Source organism: Podarcis tiliguerta (genome assembly GCF_965153285.1).
Source record: "Podarcis tiliguerta genome assembly, chromosome: 7".
In the NCBI taxonomy this organism is placed as follows: domain Eukaryota; kingdom Metazoa; phylum Chordata; class Lepidosauria; order Squamata; family Lacertidae; genus Podarcis; species Podarcis tiliguerta.
The window spans coordinates 82230723-82257035 of record NC_139540.1 but is presented as its reverse complement, the minus strand read 5'-3'; the positions used below and the strand labels follow the sequence as shown (position 1 = coordinate 82257035).

Here is a 26313-nt window from a genome sequence, read left to right as displayed (position 1 = left end):
TCGAACTGCTAGGTTGGCAGGCGCTGGGACCGAGCGACGGGAGCGCACCCCGCTACGGGGATTCGAACCGCCGACCTTTCGATCGGCAAGCCCTAGGTGCTGAGGCTTTTACCCACAGCGCCACCCGCGTCCCTTGACCCCTTTTTAGAGGTAACTTAAAATAGAACAGACTGTTTAGATGGATCACAGAAATGGGAAGGTGGGAAAACCTGTGAGAATTTTCAGGCTATTGAACAAAATGAACGGCCTTGCTTGGAGACAAGTGGAAACTACTGCCTGCTGAATGGCAGATTGGAGAGAATGAAGAACAGGACTTACTAATGTCCAGTTGGTTCTTCTGATTCAGCATGTAATCCAAATGCAGGTGTGTGGTTGTCTGGCTGTAAACTCAAGAACAAAACTTGGTTGCAGCTTATGGTTTGTCTAGAGTGAAACAAACCATGAGGCTGGCTTCAAATGGCCTGCTAAGCCAAACTATGGTTTAGCTCATAGCTATGCAGCAGCAGCAGGACTGTGGGAAGAGCAGAACTCCGGTGTGATCATGCTAAATCATGGTTTGGCTTAGTGTTACATGCAGACCAGTTCAGTGTGAGAGAAGTTAGCTGGAGAAGAGAGATTTGGGTTGAGAAATCAGAGTGGTTTCTACATGGCAGGGATAGAAAGAACAAGGAACAGACTATATTGTAATTTTATGTTGTGAACTGCCCTGAGATTGATGGGTGATGGGTGATATACAGATTTAATAAATAATAATAAAACACCTTGCTATCAGCTAAGTAAGCAGATCTCTTTTTGTAATCGACAATTTTCTTTGGCATCTAACTTTCTGGACTCTTTCTGATCATTAGTTCTTCTTGCTATTTCTTGGTCCTCTTGCAGATCTAGCTACAATCCTGGGTCTGATAAAATGCACAATCCTAACACCCTGAAAGCTCTGACGGCCATATTTGTATCCATCTTACAGAAAAAACACTGAATTTTTGCACAGATTGGATGTAAGCCCATTCAACAGAACACCTTGTCCAATGGACCACCAGCCTACAGCCTGGGTAACTGCTTTGCATGAATTTCTTTTGTTTAGCAAGTGTGGATCGCCCTTTCTGTTTTGAAAACCATAAGGGCTACAAATTACACAAACATGGTGTCAGGGTCTAAATTCTAGATAGTTATTAATGTATATCGTTTTTGCACGTTATTTACTTTGCAACAGACCAGGAGCCAGTCATACAAGCAAATCCAAAGAGAAGAAGAAAACCGGAAACTTCAGCAGATGAAGGAAGAGCAGCGGAAAAAGGTGAAGAAGAGCAGCAACCATAGAACAAGCTTTTTCCATAGCTTATTCTACAGCTGTTCCCTTGTTTTGCCCATGGTGTCTTAAAGATGAACAAATTTATGATGGCATAAGTTTTTGTGGATTTTGTGGAGTCCGCTTCATTAAATGCAGGAAATAGTCTCCTGAATTGCAGGTGTAATAATAATAATAATAATAATTTATTATTTGTACCCCGCCCATCCGGCTGGGTTTCCCCAGCCACTCTGGGTGGCTTCCAACAAAGATGAAAAATACACTAAAATGTCACATATTAAAAACTTCCCTGAAGATGTCTTCTGAATGTCAGGTAGTTGTTTATCGCTTTGACATCTGAAGGGAGGGCGTTCCACAGGGTGGGCGCCACTACCGAGAAGGCCCTCTGCCTGGTTCCCTGTAACTTGGCCTCTCGCAGTGAGGGAACCGCCAGAAGGCCCTCGGAGCTGGACCTCAGTGTCCGGGCAGAACGATGGGGGTGGAGACGCTCCTTCAGAATTACCATAGAATTACAACTGTTTTCCCTAACGTTTTTACTGTGCCTGAAGCATTGGAGGATTCCTTCTTCCAAGAAGACCCTTGACAATGCTTCTGTGACAGTTGAGAACACTAATTTGCGTACCAGTGATAACTTAACAATAGTGGAACCGGTTGTGTTGGTGTGGCTTGGCAGGGCCTTTGATAGTGAAGTATAATGCTAGTTTTTATCACAGGATAATTGCCTATTGCGTTCTGCATAACTGTTAAATGTTAACTCACAGTTTTTTGCTTTTTATTGTCAGGCTGAATTGTTGGAACTTAAGAAAAGGGAAGAGGAGAGAATAAGAATGAAAGCACATCAGAATGAGCAGAGGAGGTAAAATTAGTGGAAGGAAGCCTGTGACTTGTCATGTGAAACGTTTTTTAGGTTTGAATTCAGATGGCATATTTTATGTATGCTTCATATAATATGACAATTGGTTATACTTCTGTAGAGCACAGGAGTGCTTTGTGGACCAAAGAGCAGGATATAAATGATGTTGTTTTAAAATCTTCTGAATAAGCTGCATTAATCTTTTCCCCATACCAAAGCTTGCAAGCCTTTTGCCGTGTCTCATGTGAAGTATGTAGGAAATCTGGTGGAATGCATTGCCCAAAAATGCCCATCACTTTTATTCTAAACAAATATAATGGGTCTCTCCCAGCTACATTTCTTGACTCCGAAGGAGACTTCAAGTATTTAATCTTTTGTTTTCCACTTAAGTTAAGTTAAAAGAATTCATGCGACTAACTCAAGCACTGCCTTGTATTACAGCATACCGCTGGATTTTTAAAAATCAGGTTCTGCACTGATCAAAAAGCAAGGTTGGTTAATGAGTATCAAGAGCCAAGGGACACGGGTGGCGCTGTGGGTTAAACCACAGAGCCTAGGACTTGCCGATCAGAAGGTCAGCGGTTCAAATCCCCGCGACGGGGTGAGCTCCCATTGCTCGGTCCCTGCTCCTGCCAACCTAGCAGTTCGAAAGCACGTCAGAGGGCAAGTAGATAAATAGGTACCGCTCCGGCGGGAAGGTAAACGGCATTTCCGTGCGCTGCTCTGGTTCGCCAGAAGCAGCTTAGTTATGCTGGCCACATGACCCGGAAGCTGCATGCCAGCTCCCTCGGCCTATAGAGCAAGATGAGCGCCGCAACCCCAGAGTTGGTCACGACTGGACCTAATGGTCAGGGGTCCCTTTACCTTTACTTATCAAGAGCCATATTGTAAAAAGTTGCCATTATAGTCAGAGGTAGCTTTGCAAAATGAGGAAGCTGTGGGTTTTAATCGAATATAGTCTTCAGGCTCAAAAGTTATCTGCACAATTGGCTGTTGTCATGAAAAGCATAGCAAATTTCTGTACTGAATTCAGTTTCATAATCTCTGCCTTTTGCAGGATTCTGTTAATGTTCATTTCCTCATTTCTATTTCTAAGGGTGAATAATGACTTTCTGGACAGACTACAAAACAATAGTCAGCCAGGTGGCGTGTACCAATCTGGATGTCTTGGGAATATGCCTTTTATTGCTGACAGCTGGGTAAGTAACAAACCTCATATTTCAAAATCCTGAAGAAGAAAAACAGTGAGGTGTTTTTAAAAAGTCACGCTACCTGAATAGCCTGGTGTTAGTAATGTTCACTGTCTGGTGTGGGCATGGAGCCAGGCTGATGAATATAAATTCAACAATCGCTTTCGAGGAGAAAGGAATCGGGACTTAAAACAAGCTTATCTAAACACAAAATGACAGCTGCCCACTTCTGCAGAGTTTAGATTGCCTTGAATGTTCTGTTTTATCACTCCTTCTGTATACCACAACAGAAAGGGATCTTGAGAAAATGTGTTTATCTGCGGAGGCAGAAATAATAGCTCATATATAAGCATGGCAAGCAATACAGTCTGTTCAACCTCTAAATATAAAATGTTTAGAAGTTGTTCAAGGGAGGAGCATTTGGTGCTCTACTGTCGTAGCTCCTGCTATTTTCACCTGCTCCGAGTAGTACAGGCTGTTGGGGGGGGGGGCAGAAGAACTAAAATGCAGGTGCCAAATTCTCTGAGGACTGATAAATAGGGGGAAGGGGGCACTGATCCCCCTAATAGTTGTGACCTTGATGGGCCCTGTCCGCACACTGGCATTTGCCTCGGCGTACCTACTACTGACACCAGGCTGCACACAGCTCCAAATAAAGTGTTTTGTCTTTATTCCAAACATGCCGTACTGCATCCCCATCGATCTTATTTTATACATATATATAATTTTTATTCAGTTTTCCAATAAACAAATTAATACAATTCATACATCTTTTTTACATCCGTTCTCAGTTTTGACTTCCCTCAACTTGACTGATACTCCTTCCCTTCTTAATTTCTTACACATTTCGAAAACCTTCCATCTATTATTTTTGTAAGTTAAATCTTGTTTTACTCATATTCTAACATTTCTTTTTACAGAGCTTCATTAAAGCTTACAAGCGTTATTTGTTTTTCACTTAAATTATGCATATACTCTGTAAACTTTTCCCAATCTTCTGTAAATCTCTGGTCTCGTCGATTTCGGATCCTTCCTGTCAGTCTATCAAGTTCTGCAAAGTCCATCATCTTCATTCTCCATTCTTCTAATGTAGGTAGCTCCTCTTGCTTCCATTTCTGAGCCATCAATATTCTCGCTGCTATCGCATCCCCATCGATCTTAGAGGTACATTTGCTCAGAAGCATGCCTTTCCACCTCACAGTCTTACCTTCGAGCCCCAAAGAAGATTATCTTCATGACTGAAGTGGCTCCTGTTTTTCCTGTAGCATTCTTGAAATGGCTTGTGGAGAAATCATTCATTTCTGAGGCAATACAGGCATACCTCAGGTTACAGACGCTTCAGGTTGCGTTTTTTTGGGTTATGGACCACCGAAACCCGGAAGTACTGGAACGGGTTACTTCCGGGTTTCAGCGGCTGCGCATGCGCAGAAGCGCCAAATCACAACCCGCTCGTGCGCAGACGTGCAGCTGCGGGTTGTGAACAGATCCTGCACAGATCACGTTTGCAACCCGAGCGACCAATTTATTTTGTTTTAAAGGAGGGTATAAAGCAGGGGTCAACAACCTTTTTCAGCCGTGGGCCGGTCCACCGACCCTCAGACCATGTCGTGCGCCGGACTATTTTTTTTGGGGGGGGGGAATGAACGAATTCCTATGCCCCACAAATAACCCAGAGATGCATTTTAAATAAAAGGACACATTCTACTCATGTAAAAACACACTGATTCCCAGATCGTCTGAGGGCCGGATTGAGAAGGCGATTGGGCCGCATCTGGCGCACGAGCCTTAGGTTGCCTGCCCCTGGTATAAAGGAATGCACACACTTGAACGCTGGGGGTTAACTGACTGCAAACTTTCTGCCAAGGGATCGGAGGAATCAGCAGGCGGGCTGCAGGTTTAACTGACCTTACAGCATTGTCAGCAAGGGGATTGACTTTGCTGTCCCTGTGGATTGAAAGCTGTTGAGTTGTCATTTCAGTATCATCGCTGCCGGAAGGAAAGAACAAGTATAAGCACCAGATACTGGAGAATTTTAGATAAAAGGATTTTTTGCAGCATTTTTGTTGTTGTTTGGTCGTTTAGTCTTGTCCAACTCTTCGTGACCCCATGGACCAGAGCACGCCAGGCACTTCTGTCTTCCACTGCCTCCCACAGTTTGGTCAAACACATGCTGGTATCTTCGAGAACACTGTCCAACCATCTTGTCCTCTGTTGTCCCCTTCTCCTTGTGCCCTCCATCTTTCCCAACATCAGGGTCTTTTCCAGGGAGTCTTCTCTTCTCATGAGGTGGCCAAAGTATTGGAGTTTTTGCAGCATATCAGGAGACAATTAAAAAATACACTCATGATCTAAGAAAATCACAGAACCCTGAGACGAGTGAACACAATCCTAGTGTCTGGATGGTAAAAATTAGTGTTTGGGGAGATCATCGGACCAGAAAGGCTGTGGAATGTCTGGAGGTTGTCTAAGCAGAACCAGGATGGGTGAGAAAAGCCATCAAGCAGCAGCAACTTAGTCTGATTTTCTTCTTCTTTACGAAGTCTGCTTCGCTGCGTCAGCTTGTTCCACTCCCGGTTCTTTCTCCAGCCTCTTTCCCTCTTCTCCTCCAGCTGCCTGGCCGTCCTGCGGCAGGACTTGCTTTTAGAGGCAGGCACCAAATTGCGCAGAGAACTCTTACAAAGTTCTCCTCTGTCCCACAAAGGAACTTACGGTCTGCAAACAGAAACATCTTGAAGGTCCCAGGCCACAGAGAGGTTAGGCTGGCCTCAACTAGAGCCAGGGCTTTTTCGGCTGTGGCTCCGATCTGGTGGAACGCTCTGTCACAAGAGACTAGGGCCCTGCGGGACTTGACATCTTTCTGCAGGGCCTGCAAGACAGAGCTGTTCCACCAGGCCTTTGGCCAGGGCACAGTCTGACCCCCTCCTTTGGCAATCTTCACAGAACTTTAGCTTAATGGTTGCCATCAATTTGAGTTGAATTAATTTCAATGAAATGATTTTAGAATGTTGTATTTTTTTATTGTTGTTAGCCACCCTGAGCCCGGCTTGTCTGAGGAGGGCGGGGTATAAATAAAATTTATTATTATTATTATTATTATTATTATTATTATTACAAAATGTATCCTAGGATGGAATCTCCCTCCTTGGAGGTTTTTAAGCAGAGCTTGGGCATGTTGAATTTGATAGCGCTGTAGTCACTGCTCCAACTTGATTGAACAATATCTTACATTTCTTGCGACGTCCTGAGTGCCACTTAATCTTAAATCCAGGGTTTCTGGCCCTCTGCTTGGTTTCATGGGCTATTGTTCTAGGGCACCTTTATTTAGGATATCTAGAAATTTTGTGTTATGTACTGAAGTTCTCACCCTGGGCCAGCAGGGGGATACTGTAGATAGTTTTCACTCAGGTCCACATATGCAAATAAGGGATTGAAAGTGACGTTCAGTGATTTCGCTCGGTGTTTCAGCTCAGTGATTCAGCTCCTCTCGGAGGGTGGCCGCATCTGGCTGTGCTCTGTTGTCCATCGATCCCACCTTCGTCGCCAGTGTTAAGTTGTGGGTGAATATATCAGACGACACAGCAATTCTTCAAACAGCTCTTGTTTATTCACAGGCCAGAACAGAACTGAACTGAAGGGTTCAGCCAGCCTGCTTATATAGAGCTCCACTAGAACACAACAGTAACCATTTTCTGTAACTAGCCAATCAGTGAACGTCACTTTCAATCCCTTATTTGCATATGTGGACCTGAGTGAAAACTATCTACAGTCTCCCCCTGCTGGCCCAGGGGGAGAACTTCAGTACATAACATTTTGCCTCTTAGTTGTGACTGGAGCATGCGAAGTTAAGTGAAGACACTGCAACATTTTCCTTTGTGTGACTCCTTCATTTCATCATCCATTTAAAGATCACTCTGGGGATTTTAGTCGAGGGGGATGAGGGTACAACCGCTGTACTGAATTACTCTTGGATCTCAGTATTGCCACCCAGAGTAATTCTGTGGCAGTTTTGCCCCTTCTGGGACTTCTAGCTTGTTAGACTCCATGTCCTCTTTGTTGCACACCCTTCCCTGGCTCTCCTGTGCAGTTTGCATCCAGAGATAACCGTGATCCATTGGTTCTCCCCATTCCACCAGGTTTCGGTCACCCCTTCCAGATCTCCGCACTCCTTTAAAACCATGCACCCCAATTCACCTGTGCTGGTTCAGCGGCATCCATTATTAGCGCACATGTATATTTTACTCTGTAGCACTTTGACCTCTTCCGTATTGTTTCCTTGCAACTTTGATCCCCCTACCCCCCTTTGTGACTAGTTGTTGTGCCACAGCATAAGAATGTACTAATATATCATGATTTTTTATTACAGACTGAACATTTCCAGTAAAAATTGATCTACGGAACCCAAACTACAGAGGGTAAGTGGGGGTTTTTTCCCCTCCTCTCAAAATGGAACTAGATTTGTATTAAAACATTATGTTGGCTGCCTGAATTTCATATACCGTATTTTTTGCTCTATAAGACTCACTTTTTCTCTCCTGAAAAGTAAGGGGAAATGTGTGCGCGTCTTATGGAACGAATGCAGGCTGCGCAGCTATCCCAGAAGCCAGAACAGCAAGAGGGGATTGCTGCTTTCACTGCGCAGCGATCCCTTTTGCTGTTCTGGCTTCTGAGATTCAGAATATTTTTTTCTTGTTTTCCTCACCCAAAAACTAGGTGTGTCTTATGGTCTGGTGCTTCTTATAGAGCGAAAAATACAGTGGATAGATGATAGATAGATAGATAGATAGATAGATAGATAGATAGATAGGCAGCTTGTCTCCAGGTATGTGAATGAGAGGTGTTCTTACAGGTCTACGGCTTCACTGTATGGGCTTGCAGGCCTACACTTGTTGCCAACAATATTGCCCTGTATAAAGGGACTCATACAGTTTATCCACACTTACGGTTGTCCCGTGACTTCTTCTATTTGTCCCGTAAACTCAGTGTTTGCTGCTGAATTGGAAAAGGCCTCAATCCGTAGAAAACCCATGTCGGAGAGGCCGTGGCACTGTCTCTCTCTGATGCTGCGGTCCTCATCCAGTAGCCAAAATACAGGCTCCAGTGGGTGAATGTCCCGTCCATCTCCCCGGGCAGCAATCGGGGAATGCAACACCCCTGGATCAAGGGGAATAATAGGCCTGCTCTGTTCTGCTTTGTTCAGAACACACCTGGAATCCCGTGTTCTGTTCTGGGCACCACTATTTAAGGAGGATATTGACAAGCTGGAAGGTGTGCAGAGGAGGGCAACCAAGATGGCCAAGGGCCTGGAAATGGAGACTTGATGAGGAATGGTTGAGGGAACTGGGTATGCTTAGCCTAGAGACGAGGAGACCGAGAGGAGATAGGATGATAATAATAATAATAATAATAATTTATTTTTTATACCCCGCCCATCTGGCTGAGTTTCCCCAGCCACTCTGGGCGGCTCCCAATCAAGTATTAAAAACAGTACAGCATTAAATATTAAAAACTTCCCTGAACAGGGCTGCCTTCAGATGTCTTTTAAAGATAGGATAGCTGCTTATTTCCTTCACATCTGAAGGAAGGGTGTTCCACAGGGTGGGTGCCATTACCGAGAAGGCCCTCTGTCTGGTTCCCTGTAACCTCACTTCTCGCAATGAGGGAACCGCCAGAAGGCCCTCAGCTCTGGATCTCAGTGTCCAGGCAGAACGATGGGGGTGGAGACGCTCCTTCAGGTATACTGGACCGAGGCTGTTTAGGGCTTTAAAGGTCAGCACCAACACTTTGAATTGTGCTCAGAAACGTACTGGGAGCCAATGCAGATCTCTCAGAACCGGTGTTATGAAATACATTTTGAATTATATGTTTCTTCTGCTGTCCTTTGACAGGTATTATATACTTTTCACATCTCAAACATGGAAAGCTTCAAGCTTTCCCTACCATTCAGCTCAATAGCTTTAAGGATTTTTTTCTGAACACGATAGCACTAATTCCAACTTCATCTTACAGGATTCCAGGCATATTATCTTGGAGAAATTATCTTGGAAAAAGCTTCAGGGATCTATTCTTCCTCTGCCTGCACATCTCTCATCGCTTTTTTTTTTTTTTAGCCTTGCTGGTTTGACCTGCTGTCTTTCCTCTCCAGCTTATGAGTATTTCAAGCTATTGATTATGGTGCTGCTATTAAATCTCAAAGAAATTGTTTCTCTCACAGCTTGTCTTTGCTTGTTGTGGCAGTTTTTCATCTCTCAGAAGTTTTATGTCCATTTACTCTAGACTAGCACACCGTCTGAGCTGCAGAAGCCTGGCAGTTCCGACATGTGTGTACATGCTCATTTTTAATGTCACTGAGAGAAAAAGTAATTTTTATACTGTATGTTGTAACTGGTTTTAATTCGAAACTCCTCTAATGTGCAAAAACATAATAAAATATTACATAAATAAATTAACAGTGCCATGGTCGTTTGTACCACCTGATACCTTTTTGATGTTTTGTGTCTTGTTGGGGAAAACCTTAGAAGAACTCCAAAAATGTTTATTTAGCAGTCCTATGGGAAAAACAATACTGGACAAATGTTGTGAGGAAAGCTTAAATAGCTGATAGAAACATTGTTAGGTTATTTAAGAAATAGAGAACTATAAATACAGGGCTGAAGAATTTAGATGATGTAATAGCTAAGATACCTCAAGCTGAGGTATAAAAACATAATAAAACATTACACATTAAAAAGTGCTCCTATACAGGGCTGCCTTCAGATGTCTTCTAAAGTTTATATAGTTGCTCATCTCCTTAACATCTGCTGGGAGGGTGTTCCACAGGGAGGACGCCACTACTGAGAAGGCCCCCTCTGCCTGGTTCCCTATAGCTTCACTTCTCACAGTGAGGGAACCACCAGAGACGCTTGGAAGATGACCTCAGTGTCTGGGTTGAGTGATGGAGGTAGAGATGCTCCTTCAGGTATGGTGGGCCGAGGCCATTGAGGGCATTAAAAGTCAGTACCAACACTTTGAATTGTACTTTGAAATGTACTGACAGCCAGTGAAATGTAGTGAGAGCCAGTGTCCACTCCCAGTCACCTATCTAGCTGCTGCATTTTGGATTAGTTGTAGTTTCTGGGCTACCTTCACAGGTAGCCCCACATAGAGCACATTACAGTTGTCCAAGCGGGAGATAATTAGAGCATGTACCCCTCTGGCGAGACAGTGCGCAGGCAGGTAGGGTCTCAGCTGGCATACCAAATGAAGTTGGTAGACAGCTGCCCTGGACACAGAATTAACCTGTGCCTCCATAGACAGCTGTGAGCCCAGAATGACTCCCAGGCTATACAGTTAATCCAGGCTTCCTCAACCTCGGCCCTCCAGATGTTTTGAGACAGTTACCCCATTCAGGACCAGGGAATCCCCCACACCTGCCCACCCCCTGTCCTCCAGAAACAGTACTTCTGTCTTGTTGGGTTTCAACCTCAATCTTGTAGCCACCAAGCCATCCTCCAGCTGCCTCAACATGCTCACACAGGACCTTCACTGCGTTCACTGGTTCCGATTTAAATGAGAGGTAGAGCTGGTATCATCCGCATACTGGTGAACACCCAGCCCAAACCCCCTGATGATAACAGTCATAACATAATAGGGCCAAGAAGGCAGGGAATACTAGAAAGACACATGTTGGTCGTGAACCTCTTCCATGCCATAAGGCAGCCTTTCCCAATGTTGGCTCCCCAGATTGTATTGGACTACTACTCCCATCATGCCTAGCTCGCCGGCTCAGTGGTCAGGGATGATGGGAATTGTAGTCAAACAGCATCTGAGCACCCAAGCTTGGGAGATGCTGCCATAATGGAATCCACCTGGGCAAGGAATTTTGAGATAAGTCAAATGAAAATGTTAATGATATGCACAACACCTGGAATAAGACTACACCTTACTGGACAGCAGGAGCTCCTGGCTTGGCAAGAGTCTTGCAAATTGGCTTGCCAGGGCAGCATGCCAACTTGTTGTTGAAGGTGGTAGACCATTAGATATTAACTGATATTACTGATATTAGGGACGCAATGGGGTGAGCTCCCATTGCACGGTCCCTGCTCCTGCCAACCTAGCCATTTGAAAGCACATCAAAGTGCAAGTAGATAAATAGGTACCACTCCAGCGGGAAGATAAACGGCGTTTCCGTGTGCTCCTCCCCGTCGCGGGGATTCAAACCGCCGACCTGATCAGCAAGTCCTAGGCTCTGTGGTTTAACCCACAGCGCCACCTGTATCCCGTGATCTTTTAGTACAATCAGGCTATTTAGTGATCAGTAACCTCTGGAGAAGTTAAATCAAGGAGCAATTCACCTGCTGCAATGGGGCAGGGGATTCCCTTCTCAGGGTTCCTTGAGACTGTGACTATTTTGTGTGGCGGGTTCAAGCAAAGGCCAGAAAAGATCAGTTTGCTCAAAATGTTCTGTCACCCTCGTGCAACAAATCCCCCCTTTAAAAAAAATAAAATATGGACATTTTGCATTTTTTTAAGAGATGTGGAAATGCACAGAAAAGAATGCATGGATAAAGTATTGATGGGAAGACATAAGCACCTCACAAGCAAATTGAGATGAATAACAAATAAATCAGAATGAACACTCAAGAAAGATTGGACACAGTTACATCTCTGAATGCAAATCTGACGAATGGCCAGAGAAGAGGTCATCTGGAAGAATGTTCAGTTTTACTCTGTAGCAAATGTAGGGTTGATATATTTCAGAAAATGAAAATCTGAACCGAAAAGTTGTTGAGCTTTCTTTGCAAAATCTTGGAGAGAAAAGGAAGTTTTATAGCTATTTTTAAGAGAAATCGCTCAAAATGACACTGCAAACATGGGTTGCCAGACATCCGGATTTTCCTGGACGTTTCAGCTATTTCCGCCCAGACACATCTTCTGACGGCCAATTGCCAACTATGTCCGGTGTTAAGTTGTGGGTGAACATATCAGACGACACAGCGATTCTTCAAACAGCTCTTGTTTATTCAGAGGCCAGAACAGAACTGAACTTGAAGGGCTCAATCAGCCTGCTTATATAGAGCTCCAGTACAACGTTACTGTAGCAACTTTCTAAAACTATCCAATCACTGAACGTCACTTTCGATCCTTCATTTGCATAACTATCTACAGTATCCCCCTGCTGGCCCAGGGTGAGAACTTCAGTACATAACATCCGGGGAAATCCAGATGTATGGCAACCCTCATGAAATGTGTTTCTTCCGGCAAAGAAAAGTACGGGGCAGTCAAGCTGGCAAAAATCTATCATTTGCCTGATAACAAATGTTGGAAATGTAAAGAGACGGAAGGTACCTTTTTTCACCTTTGGTGGACATGCCCAAGGATTAAGACCTTCTGGGAAATGATATATAATGAAATGAAAAAGGTATTTAAATATACCTTCCTGAAGAAACCAGAGGCCTTTCTCCTGGGCATGGTCGGCCAATTGGTGTTAAAGAAAGACAGAACTTTTTTCATGTACGCCACAACAGCAGCAAGAATACTCATCGCAAAGTATTGGAAGACACAAGAGCTACCCACCCGGGAAGAATGGCAGATGAAGTTGATGGACTATATGGAAATGGGAGAAATGACTGGCAGAATCCGAGACCAGGGAGAAGAGTCGATGGAAGAAGATTGGAAAAAATGTAAAGTATATTTACAGAAATATTGCAAAATTAATGAATGTTAGAAGAATATTGGAATGAAGTTATATGGTTTTAGCAGAAGTGTTACTAAGAATTATATGAATATTAATTGTTAATGCGCTAAAGTGGAAAATTTAAAGTTAAACTGTGTTAGGATAAATTATAGAACAAAAATTGAGAAAGAGGGAAAGGATTTGTTGAACTAGCTAATTTGAACTACAATACAAAAAAGGGAGGCGCGAGGAAGTCGAGGAAACAAGCAAATGAAAGATAATGAAATGAAAATTGGATGTGTTTTTAAATGTTTTAATTTTTTTTCTTGTTGTTCTGTGGTATTGTTTTTTTCTTTTTCTTTTTTTTATGTATTGTGTGTTAAACTTTCATTGTTTCTTTTTCTTTTTTTCCCTTTTCTTTTTGTAATTATTAAACATTTAATAAATATCTTTTTTTAAAAAAAAGAAAAAGAAAAGTACAGAGGCTGGGCATGAGAACCCAGAAGAGAAGCCACATATCTAGAAGGCCACTGAACTGTTTGATGTTCAGTAAGTAACGGAATAAAATTCCACAAGTACAAATTGCAAGTGATATTTTTTTTAAAATAATCTAAAAGTCTCCTTCAGCTTCACCTTTTAAAAATGTGGAACTGTGATTCATTTCCTTTTTAAATGCCTTGTCTGGTAAAATGCATTGGTATTCCCTCCCTTAGCTGTCTTGTACAAGAGCCAAGCAATAGGGAGAGCTGGAATTGGAAATGCTTCCCCCTTTAACTTAACCTGCCGCATCATTAAAAATGGCCCTTAGGTTCTCATTAGGTGCAGTCAGGATTCAAAGCAAATTCCTTATAAGCTCTGGATACCTTTGGCACCCTCTAGTGCCATTGAGGCAATTGTACACCTGCCGTTTTAAATGTGTGTCTGAGAAGCTGGTCTGGGTTGAAGGCTCAAAACTGGAAGCTTGCGGACAGAGAGATGGTGCTGATTTTGAAATGCAATGCAATTTTGCCTTGGTATTTAAAGGCTTCATGTGACCATTCACGTGATGAACGGTCCCTCCTGCAGGGAAACTTACCAATGCGGAACTCGTCTAGTCTTCCAAGGCTAGTAATAAATGCACTTGTTAAATTTTATCAGTACAGTCATACCTCGAGTTGGAATGTGCTTCGGGTTGAGCGCGTTCGAGTTGCACTCCGCGGCAACCCGGAAGTAATGGAGTGTGTTACTTCTGGGTTTCGCCGTTTGCGCATGTGCAGATGCTCAAAATGACATCATGTGCATGTGCAGAAGAGGCGAAACATGACCCACAGATGTACCGTCGTGTCTTGCGTTCCATTCAGGATGCGAATGGGGCTCTGGAACGGATCCCGTTCGCATCCCGAGGTACCACTGTAGTACTTGATTCACAGAAACAATGTGCTCTCTTCAAGAGAATCATAGCTTTGTAGGATGTTTATACCAAATCAGGTCCAGCTTCAGGCATGCTTGGAGGAGCCTGGATATCTGGATGTATTTGAGCCTGTCTTCCAGCCTGGTCATGGCACTGAAACTGCCTTGGTCTTCCTGGTTGATGACACCAGTCAAAGAGAGATTGGGAGAGTTCAGCCCTGCTTTTGATACTGTTGACCACAGCATCCTTCTGGGGTATCTCGTGGAAGTGGGGTTGTGGCACTGTACTTCAGTGGCTCTGCTCCTCGTGTATGGTAGCTCCCCTGTGCTGTCCTTCAGGGTCTCATCTTGTCCCCTGTGCTATTTTAACACCTATGTGAAGCCGCTGGGAGCTCTCACCAGGGGTTTGGGAGTGAAGTGTCACCAGTCTGCAGATGACACCCAGCTCTATCTCTGTGTCATGTGAATCAGGAGAGGTGACTAGGGTGCTAGACAAGTGATTGGCTTCCCAAACGTCAACCCAATCCAGGTCACTTCAAGCTAAGCTTAGCTAAACTGCCTGGGAATGGTAAAAGTAGTAGCCCAACACTCTCCAGGGACCCAAAATTGAAGAACATGGAACTGTAGACCTGAACTGGTCTAATAATTATTGCCTCTCTCCAGGGGCGTCTTGCCCATAGAGGCAAATGGCGCGGGGGCGCCAGGGCGCCAAGTTCTGGAGGGCGCCAGGGAAGAGGTGAAGGCTAGGTGTGGCGCCTCCCAGCATCAGCTTGCTGCCCTTGCCCACCTCTTCCCCGCCAGAGGAGCCGCCCTCCAGCTGCTGCCTGCCTCCTCCAGCCCTGCAAAGCTGCCGGCAGCGCCATAAAAAGGTTGGCAACTCTGGGAAACGGGGGGAGGGGGTGTGTGGAGGGATATTTGCACCACGGCGCCAGATATACTTAAGATGGCCCTGCCTCTCTCCAAAGAACTCTGGGAATTGTAGTTCTGTTTGTAAGGGGGGAGTCTAAGGATCTCCAACAGAGACTTATCACCACCCTCCCAAAATGCCATTCCCTTGAATCTTTGGAAGAAGTCATGGTGACCGCATGTCTCTCCCCCGCCCCCCAATGTTATTGTATCTTTTCATCAGACAATACAATAAAAAACCAAGCTAATCTAAATAAATAAATAAGAAAGAGTGAAGAAAACACTTCACTCTTAAAGGTCGTTCTTAACCCTTGTCTCACCCAGAAGGGGGTGGACCACCCCAGCTCTCACCTGGGGACTTCCCTTTCTACTTCCAGCCTCCCACCCTGGGAGATATTCCTTTCCCTGCCTCTCACACAGGATCCTTTACCAGACAACCCTCATCTTCATGTATGTACAAGAAGAAAAAGAAGCAGGAACATAAAAATAATGGGGAGGGAGGGAGAGAGAGAGAGAGAGAGAGAGAGAGAGAGAGAGAGAGAGAGGGAGATGGCTTGGGATTCTGCACCTATCAGTTATTTACATATAAAGATTATTCAAAGTACAGGCAATGACTGATTAACGCGTGCCCGGAAGATGCATGATCGTGCACACACAGTGCCGAACCCAGAAATGACTGAAAATGTCATGAAAAAGTCATGAAAAGGGCAGAACAGGGTGGGCCACGCTAATACATGCTCTGGTGACACATGGGCCAGGAACGGAACTCCTGCACAAAATGGTCATTGACTGTATTCAGAGAATACAGAGTATACAGATGGTTTCCTTCTGCTAGGTGATATTTTCCCAGTCTTCGGACCCAGACATCTCAAGTTCATTCATCTTCTCTTCCACACAAAATTATTATTATTGGTAAATGTCAACCATAGTGTTCCTCCAGTTCAGCATAATGGCGACTTTACATCCAGTGTTAAGAAACAACAACGCCTTCATCTTTCTTGATACAGAAGTCTCTGTTGTGGTTATATATTAAAACAGAAACCCATAGCTATTTACTATTTGTGAGAGCCAGTGTGGTGCAGTGGTTAAGAGCGGTAGTCTAGTAATCTGGGGAACCGGGTCCGCGTCTCCGCTCCTCCACATGCAGCTGCTGGGTGACCTTGGGCCAGTCACACTTCTTTGAAGTCTCTCAGCCCCACTCACCTCACAGAGTGTTTGTTGTGGGGGGTGGAAGGGAAAGGAGATTGTTAGCCGGTTTGAGACTCCTGAAGGGGAGTGAAAGGCGGGATATCAAATCCAAACTCTTCTCTTCTTCTTACTACTTCTATATTCATTGATTCACTCCCAGTTCAATATCTTCCAATCCCATTTCCTGTTGCCTGTGATTTTCCGTCTTAAATTGGAAAAAGGATTCCCTTCCATTTCTGCTTCTTCCATTCTTTTTCCAGGAGTGCCCTCGATTTGAAGAGCTGTCCAGTTCAAGCCTAGTTTAGAGATAAACAATCCAAACAGAGAGGGGCATTCAAGCTGCCCATTCACAGTGACTGAGAGGCACAAAGCACAGAGTCAAAGGCTTCCCACTAGGGTTGAGATGCATTTCTATTTAAATGATAGTATTTTTTTTTTAAGTATACCTATAGCATATGCAAAGTTCAGGCAAAATTGTACCCTCTTCTTTCTCAATGCACATGAGGCCGCTCTGTGTGAAAATTAGCAGTACAAAACTATAAGTTTTCCATGTAGAGATGACCTCAGGTGTTGCCTTTTTTGCAAGTTCCACAAAATGCCTTATAATTCAGGCCTTTTATAGCGGCATCCCACTTCAGTTGTGCATCACTTGACCTTGCATGCGAAGATGGGGAGTAACAGGTCAAGTCTCCTGCAAGGAGAGTTGAATACTGATTTGTCTAACCCACTTTTGCTTTGCTATGCTGATGACACAACCTTGATGGCAGAAAGTGAGGAGGAATTAAAGAATCTTTTAATGAGGGTGAAAGAGGAGAGCACAAAATATGGTCTGAAGCTCAACATCAAAAAAACGAAGATCATGGCCACTGGGCCCATCACCTCCTGGCAAATAGAAGGGGGAGATATGGAGGCAGTGAGAGATTTTACTTTCTTGGGCTCCATGATCACTGCAGATGGTGACAGCAGCCACGAAATTAAAAAGATGCCTGCTTCTTGGGAGAAAAGCAATGACAAACCTAGACAGCATTTTAAAAAGCAGAGACATCACCTTGCCAACAAAGGTCCGTATAGTAAAAGCTATGGTTTTCCCAGTAGTGATGTATGGAAGTGAGAGCTGGACCATAAAGAAGGCTGATTGCCGAAGAATTGATGCTTTTGAATTATGGTGCTGGAGGAGACTCTTGAGAGTCCCATGGACTGCAAGAAGATCAAACCTTTCCATTCTGAAGGAAATCAGCCCCCAGTGCTCACTGGAAGGACAGGTCCTGAAGCTGAAGCTCTAATATTTTGGCCACCTCATGAGAAGAGAAGACTCCCTGGAAAAGACCCTGGTGTTGGGAAAGATGGAGGGCACAAGGAGAAGGGGACGACAGAGGACGAGATGGTTGGACAGTGTTCTCGAAGCTACCAGCATGAGTTTGACCAAACTGCGGGAGGCAGTGGAAGATAGGAGTGCCTGTCATGCTCTGGTCCATGCAGTCACGAAGAGTCAGACACGACTAAACGACTCAACAACAACGACAAATTACTCTGTCTGTAGCATATCAGCACACAGAACAGAGAAACATACAGGGAGCCAACAGTAACACCTACGATGTCATTAACATATCCCATAATTGTTGATAAGGTTTCTATAAATGCAGTTCATAATCCTGAGAGAAAGATTGTGCCCTTATCCAGTACCTCTATATCCCAGGTGGTGAAATTTGTGTGTCATCGTCCCCCCACAATGTTACTGGTCTCCAGCTCTCATCCCCCTGGCCACTGGTTTTGCAGGGACTAATGGGATTTGGAGACCAACGATACCTGAAAGCCACAGATCTCAGCTCCGTTCTGGAGGAAGAGAGTAACTCACAGGCAAATTGGACGAGGCACTGCAATCATTTCATATGATGGTTTCTGGAGGTGGCATTATCCAATATATAAAACTTCCAAAATTACTCTGAGCTGTTAATAGAATTCCGATTTTCTACTAAAGTCAAAGAGATTTACATTTTATACCTTTCCTAATCCCAGGCTTTCAGGTCAAGGCTTTGTGTAGCTATATAAAGTAGCACAGCACATGGATTATTGGGTAGTGACCCCCCCCCCCCGAGTTTGAATTCTCTAATTCAGAAATCAGAGCAGCCTCTTCTGAGCTTTATAAAAAGCATTCGATTCAAACAGACATGACCCAATATCTCTGTTGACCTGTTGACTGGTTTGTGCTAATTTCGCTTTCCATAGATGATTGGAGCCAGTTTCCTTCTAGAAACACCTGGTCACATTCGAGTCTGCCTCATTTTTAAGATTGATTGTTCTTTAAGAAGGTACCGGTACTTAGCTGTACCTGTGCAACCTAAATATTCCATGTGAAATGCTTCAAAACCCCATTGCAGAACCCAAATAAAGGAGAATACCCTAGTATAAATCAATTGGGTCTCCTATTTGTCATTAAAAGCTGTATAATGATTATTTTGCTTTTAGGTTTGTTTTAATAGCTTGAATGTGGAAGGAGGCAGAATATAATAAGGTATATGAATAGCTGTGAGTATGCCAATCCAATATTGGGCATTCTGGAGGAACGCAGAGTGGGGAAAGAGGACTTCTGCTAATGTAGCTGCCAGGGACTTGGTCCTAAAGGTAGGATTGGAACCACTGTGATACAGTGTCACTAATTCTCATTTCCCGGAGCCAGTCCAGGAGGATATCATACTCAATGGTATCAAATGCTGACAAGAGATCGAGAGCAAACTTGCACTTCCCCTGTCCAGGACTCAGCTATACAGCTGAAAATGAAACATTTCAAATGTGTTGAAAAGTGCAATACACAAATGTGACACTAGAGGGCGAGAGTGAGCTATGGCAAATTCAATGTATTTTTCAAAACATTTTTTAGAAAGCATTTTCACTGTGTGTATGTAGATTCCACTCCACTCTCTACAAAGGCCATTCATCAGGGCAACCAAGGGCAACTCAGTTTCGTGGCCAGATTGGAATGGATCTAAATAATCTGTGCCATTTAAGAATGCTTGCAGTTGCCCCACCATGGCAGGGGTGGCTCAAGATGTTTTCTCACCTGAGGACCCTGCTGACACCCCTGCGATGCGGAGCAGCGACTTAGGCTCTGCAAAGGCTTTCCCTCAAGGAAAAGGCATTGCAAAGCTTCACTGCTGAGCCAGTGTGGTGTAGTAGTTAAGAGTGGTGTACTCGTAATCTGGGGAACCGGGTTCGCGTCTCCGCTCCTCCACATGCAGCTGCTGGGTGACCTTGGGCCAGTCACACTTCTCTGACGTCTCTCAGCCTCACTCACCTCACAGAGTGATTGTTGTGGGGGAGGAAGGGAAAGGAGATTGTTAGCCGCTTTGAGACTCCTTCGGGTAGTGATAAAGCGGGATATCAAATCCAAACTCTTCTTCATGTGGGGTGGGGGGGGGGTTGAACTACACAAGGGCTTCTCCTCACAAGGAGATAGTCTCAACCAGAAATTGTTGTTTAATTGGGACTATTCTTTTCCCCCATGAAATTCTTTGCAATTTCTCCTCAGCGACCCGGAAGTAACGGAGCGCGTTACTTCTGGGTTTCGCCGCTCGCGCATGTGCAGAGGCTCAAAATGACGTCACGCGCATGCACGGAAGCGGTGAATCACAACCCGTGCAGCCGTGGGTTGCTTTCGCTTCAGGGTGCGAACGGGGCTCCGGAACGGATCCTGTTCGCATCCAGAGGTACCACTGTATAGTGAATCGCCAACAACCCAGGGCTTGAGCTGGTGGTACGGATCCTTCTCCAAAAAGAGAATTTTGAGATGTGGGAAGCACATAAATCACGACAAATTGAAGCATAAAAGCACATCATTTTGTAAAGTTCTGTGTCCCTGGCTGTACAAGGAGTTTCATTATTGGTTACCTACCTGTATTTGTGTTCCCCTTTTCACAATTCCAGATTATGTTATCACCTTTGAGTATTAAACTAGTGAAAACCGTGAACTGATAGAAGGGGTGGCTAAAGAAAACCCTGGCTGATATCCCGAAAACCACAAGGAAGAGAGACTATTCTTTATGAGAACTGGGAAAATAAGGAGGTAAGTTTTTGTTTATAAAACTGTGGATAGCTTTTAAAATATCAGTGCTTTAACTGCCAAAAGACTGAATGAGAAATTAATGCGGGAAGGGGGTAGCGAATGAAGCTGTTGCTGTATAACATCTGAGTTTCCTTTCCTTTTAATGTATTGGCGTTTCCTGCTGCGGTCAGTTCATCGCCTGCTGAAACGCCATTGAGCAAAACTCTTTATAGATAAGCAGACATGCAAAGAGCCTTTCTAAACGAGAACCAAAATATGGCAGAGAATCTTGGATAGAAAGCAAAAGACTTTAGCTCAGGGCAGAAACGTGGAAGTACAGCACCATTTCTTTCTCATGCACCAAATTGCAAATGTCGAAAATAGCCACACACCCCCCCCCACTAAATTAATGTTTAGGGGTACTCTCATTTTCCTACTCATATTGAAATGCTGCCCCTCAATGAGGCCAAACTGTATAGGGGTATGTGTCCCCCCAGAAAAAAAGCGCTGAAAATAGCCATCTTTTTGGCACTATTTTCTGTTTGTTTGTTTTTTTAAATAATATTTATTAGATATTTTATAGTTATGAGAAGAAAGAAAATAAAGAAAAACATTACATAGATTCAACAAACAATACATCAACAATAAAAAAATACAATACAACAATACAACAAAAACAAAACAAAAACATTTAAACACACATCCAAATTTCATATCTATATCTTTCATTTGCTTATTTCTTCGACTTCCTCGCACCTCCCTTTTTTGTATTCTAGTTCAAATTTGCTAGTTCAGCAAATCCTTTCCCTCTTCTTCAATTTTTGTCCTATAATTTATCCTAACACAATTTAACTTTAAATTTTCCACTTTAACACATTAACAATTAATATTCATATAGTTCTTAATAACACTTCTGCTAAAACCATATAACTTCATTCCAATATTCTTCTAACATTCATTAATTTTGCAATATTTCTGTAAATATACTTTAAATTTTTTCCAATCTTCCTCCATCAACTCTTCTCCCTGGTCTCGGATTCTGCCAGTCATTTCCGCCATTTCCATATAGTCCATCAGCTTCATCTGCCATTCTTCCCGGGTGGGTAGCTCTTGTGTCTTCCAGTACTTTGCAATAAGCATACTTGCTGCTGTTGTAGCATACATAAAAAAGGTTCTATCTTTCTTTAACACCAATTGGCCGACCATGCCCAGGAGAAAGGCCTCTGGTTTCTTCAGAAAGGTATATTTAAATACCTTTTTCATTTCATTATATATCATTTCCCAGAAGGTCTTAATCCTTGGGCATGTCCACCAAAGGTGAAAGAAGGTACCTTCCATTTCTTTACATTTCCAGCATTTATTGTCGGGCAAATGATAAATTTTTGTGAGCTTGACTGGTGTTAAGTACCACTATAAATCATTTTCATTAAATTCTCCTTTAAGGCATTACATGCCGTAAATTTCATCTTTTTGGTACTATTTTCTGAAAGAGCAGAAATGCAGCCAGAGTGCAATGCATATAAGGGACATCACAAGCTGAGTAGGATCTTGGTAGACATCTTTTATGTCCAAGTACCCAGTAGGTCAAACTCATGCAATTGCTTGAAAGTGGAGGGTGCACGTTTTGCTATAATGGCAGAAGCCTAGCAACAACCTACAGTCCCCGTAAACCTTTTAAATTCAGCTATAGGTAAAGGGACTCCTGACCATTAGGTCCAGTCGCAGACGACTCTGGGGTTGCGGCGCTCATCTCACTTTATTGGCTGAGGGAGCCGGCGTACAGCTTCCGGGTCATGTGGCCAGCATGACTAAGCCACTTCTGGCGAACCAGAGCAGTGCACGGAAACACCGTTTACCTTCCCGCTGGAGCGATACCTATTTATCTACTTGCACTTTGATGTGCTTTCGAACTGCTAGGTTGGCAGGAGCTGGGACCAAGCAACAGGAGCTCACCCCATCGCGGGGATTCGAACCGCCGACCTTCCTAGGCTCTGTGGTTTAACCCACAGGGGCACCCGCGTCCCTAAAAATTCAGCTAGACTTGTTCCCATCTCAGCATTTCACCTCATTGACTCTATTCAGGAGGCGAGTGCCATTGCTTCTTGTCAAACTGGTGCTACTGTATCTAGGCAGGGCCGGATTTAGGTTTGATGAGGCCCAAAGCTACTGAAGGTAATGGGGCCCTTTATATGTCCAGCTGCCCTTTGTCAACAACGAATTGTCACTGTTTTTTTGTGTTGAATATATGCTATATGGTAATTTATGGACCTAATAGATATCTAAAGCCATTTGCGCCTAACAAAATATGTATTTTACCAAAGTAATTGTTGAACTGAAATACAGTTAAGAAGAAGTATATTAATAGTGGGTTTTTTGGGGAATGTACATCTAGGTTTATATTTTCTTTACATTTTTGGGGCCCCCAAAAAAGTGGGGCCCTAAACTGTAGCTTGTTTAGCTTATATGTAAATCCGGCACTGCATCTAGGCACTCGAAGCTGGTATCTGCAGGCCTGAGTAAATCTCAAAGTTGTAGAGGTGCCACTTCCTCACAAAAAAAAAATAATTAAGCCCCTAAAAGTGGGGAGTAGGTTCTCCCAAACAACTTGATGAACATGTGGGATAAATCAGCCTCATATAACCAACATGCTTAACTCTGGTAGATGCATGAATGAGTTGATGCACTACACAGGGGAACATTTTGTTGCAGGTTGCATAGGTGTTTTTATTTTTTGTTTTAAAAGGGCAAGAGACTGAGGTTCCCCTAGATTATGAAACCCTGGGCCCTGGGCTGCAGCCTGCTCAGCCTGTGTGTAAATCTGGCACTGACAGGCGCGGTCACACTGTGATACCGAACCTAATTTTTAAGATCATATTTCCGTTAGCTTTAGTTATTATTTTGCTCACGCACCTTGAACTTTTCACAGAAGTCCTTGACAGCTTCGCAGCTTCTCTGCTCTTTCTCCTTTTCCACATTGATTATAGCTGCATGGTGAAATTGCTGCTGCTACTGTGGTGCAGTCCAAAATAAAAAATAGAAAATGAGCAAAGGATGTGGTTGTTTTGTTGTTCTGTTGTTTAGTCATTTAGTCGTGTCCGACTCTTCGTGACCCCATGGGCCAGAGCACGCAAAGCACGCCTGTCTTCCACTGCCTCCCGCAGCTTGGTCAGACTCATGCTGGTAGCTTTGAGAACACTGTCCAGCCATCTCGTCCTCTGCCGTCCCCTTCTCCTTGTGGCCTCCATCTTTCCCAACATCAGGGTCTTTTCCAGGGAGTCTTCTCTTCTCATGAGGTGGCCAAAGTATTGGAGCCTCAGCTTCACGATCTGTCCTTCCAGTGAGCACTCAGGGCTGATTTCCTTAAAAATGAATAGGTTTGATCAATGGTACATATTTAACAACCAAAATGGTCAAAGGCCTGGAAACAATGCCTTATGAGGATCGGCTAAGGGAGCTGGGCATGTTTAGCCTGGAGAAGAGGAGGTTAAGGGGTGATATGATAGCCATGTTCAAATATATAAAAGGATGTCACATAGAGGAGGGAGAAAGGTTGTTTTCTGCTGCTCCAGAGAAGCGGACACGGAGCAATGGATACAAACTACAAGAAAGAAGATTCCACCTAAACATTAGGAAGAACTTCCTGACAGTAAGAGCTGTTCGACAGTGGAATTTGCTGCCAAGGAGTGTGGTGGAGTCTCCTTCTTTGGAGGTCTTTAAGCAGAGGCTTGACAACCATATGTCAGGAGTGCTCTGATGGTGTTTCCTGCTTGGCAGGGGGTTGGACTCGATGACCCTTGTGGTCTCTTCCAACTCTATGATTCTATGATTCTATGATTCTATGATTCTATGGTGTTATGTACTAAGCTTGGATCCTAGAACAATAGGCAGGTAGGATCCTAGAATGCAACAACTGATTGGCTTGCAGGAGAAGACCAATCAGGCTCCAGGAGGGAAGCAGAATCAGCCAATCAGATGGGACTCATTGTGTAAATAATGTACAGTGGTACCTCAGGTTACACACGCTTCAGGTTACATATGCTTCAGGTTACAGACTCCACTAACCCAGAAATAGTACCTCGGGTTAAGAACTTTGCTTCAGGATGAGAACAGAAATTGTGCTCCGGTGGCATGGCAGCAGCCGCAGGAGGTCCCATTAGCTAAAGTAGTGCTTCAGGTTAAGAACAGTTTCAGGTTAAGAACGGACCTCCAGAACAAATTAAGTACTTAACCTGAGGTACCACTATATATAAAAGCCTGAGGTTTGGGGGGAAATTCAATCACTGTTTTACAAACTGCACTAAAGAGCATGAAATCACTACAGGACTCCGAGTATATTTCAGTTATCCTTTCAAGTCATCAAAGCACTTCAAGTGCATTATCTTGCTGTAGTCCTTACAACAAGGACGGTGGTATTTTTATCTATTTATTTTAATTTTTGTCCTGTATTTTGTATTTTTCATACTGTCAACTGCCCTGTGATCTTTGGGTGAAGGGTGGTTCATAAATTTGATAAATACTAACGAGTCTTATGGTATTTCAGTATTATATTCCCACATTTTACAGATCAGAAGACTGAGTCTGAAAGAGTGTAGTTTCTGTACCTAGTGAATTCCTGTGGAGACTTATTCAAAACAAGGGCTTTGCAATTTGTAGCTCAGGCTCTCGGTCACTACTTTATATATATATAATTTTTATTCAATTTGTCCGATATAAAATTAATACAGTTCATACATCTTTTTTACATCCATTCTCTTTTTTTTTACTTCCCTCAACTTGACTGATACTTACACATTTCTTACACATTTCTAAAACCTTCCATCTATTATTTTTATAAATTAAGTCTTATTTTACTCATATTCTAATATTTCTTCTTACAGAGCTTCATTAAAGCTTACAAGTGTTATTTGATTTTCACTTAGATTATGCATATACTCTGTAAACTTTTCCCAATCTTCTATAAATCTCTGATCTCGTTGATTTTGGATCCTTCCTGTCAGTCTATCAAGTTCTGCAAAGTCCGTCATCTTCATCCTCCATTCTTCTAGTGTAGGTAACTCCTCTTGCTTCCATTTCTGAGCCATTAATATTCTCGCTGCAGTCACTGCAGGCTCTCGGTCACTACAATAGTACAGGTAGCTCCCCACTTATGTGGGGCTTATGTTCCAGGCCCCTGCGAGCATAAGAAAAATGTGCATAAGTCCTTGTGACTCACAAGGATACCCTCCCCAGAGCCCATAGAGGACACCCTCTCCGGGCTTTGGGGAGGGTCTCCTCGTGAGTTACAAGGACTTTCTCACTCTCTCCTGCCACTTCTGGGATCCTGGCGCTGCATGCTTGCGATGTCGCACACAAGTAAAGAGTTGCCTGTAGACCAACTCTCTGAAATGCTCCTTGACAAAGTTACACTGATGTGCTGAAATTTCAGGTCACAGCATTAAGGAATCCATGATCCTGACCAGGATCGAAAGAACAATTAAACTAGTTAGACTAACTGCATTGGATTTGGATTTGCGCTTGTCAGACGGCAGCCCACCGTAGTGAATGATAAGCTACGGGGGAATTGTCTGCACAAAGAACAAATGTCAATAACGTCAGCGAATGTATATCTGTAAAGCAGAAGGTTTGGTGGTTCGAGTCCACCTCGAATGGCTGTGGGCAGGGTTCAATGACGCTACCATTCCTTCCAATGCTACAATTCTATGAGCCTTTGGAAAAGCCTAAAATATATACTGCATATATCACAACTTACTCTGCAATCCTGCACACGCTCACTTCAGAATCAGCCCCAAT

The 26313-nt window shown here is 43.6% G+C and overlaps 1 protein-coding gene across 2 annotated transcripts in view; it reads left to right on the top strand.

The window, feature by feature from the left end:
- Positions 1–9791, top strand: part of EPSTI1 (epithelial stromal interaction 1) — a 33945-nt gene extending 24154 nt beyond the window's left edge. For both annotated transcript variants that reach the window (XM_083448815.1, XM_083448814.1), the window contains exons 7-12: positions 965–1049; positions 1211–1294; positions 2089–2162; positions 3256–3358; positions 7713–7761; positions 9356–9791. In XM_083448815.1, coding sequence (XP_083304941.1) covers positions 965–1049; positions 1211–1294; positions 2089–2162; positions 3256–3358; positions 7713–7730 — 364 coding nt within the window. In that variant the 3' untranslated portion in view covers positions 7731–7761; positions 9356–9791. The remainder of the gene's footprint in view (positions 1–964; positions 1050–1210; positions 1295–2088; positions 2163–3255; positions 3359–7712; positions 7762–9355) is intronic.
- Positions 9792–26313: the final 16522 nt, after the last annotated feature.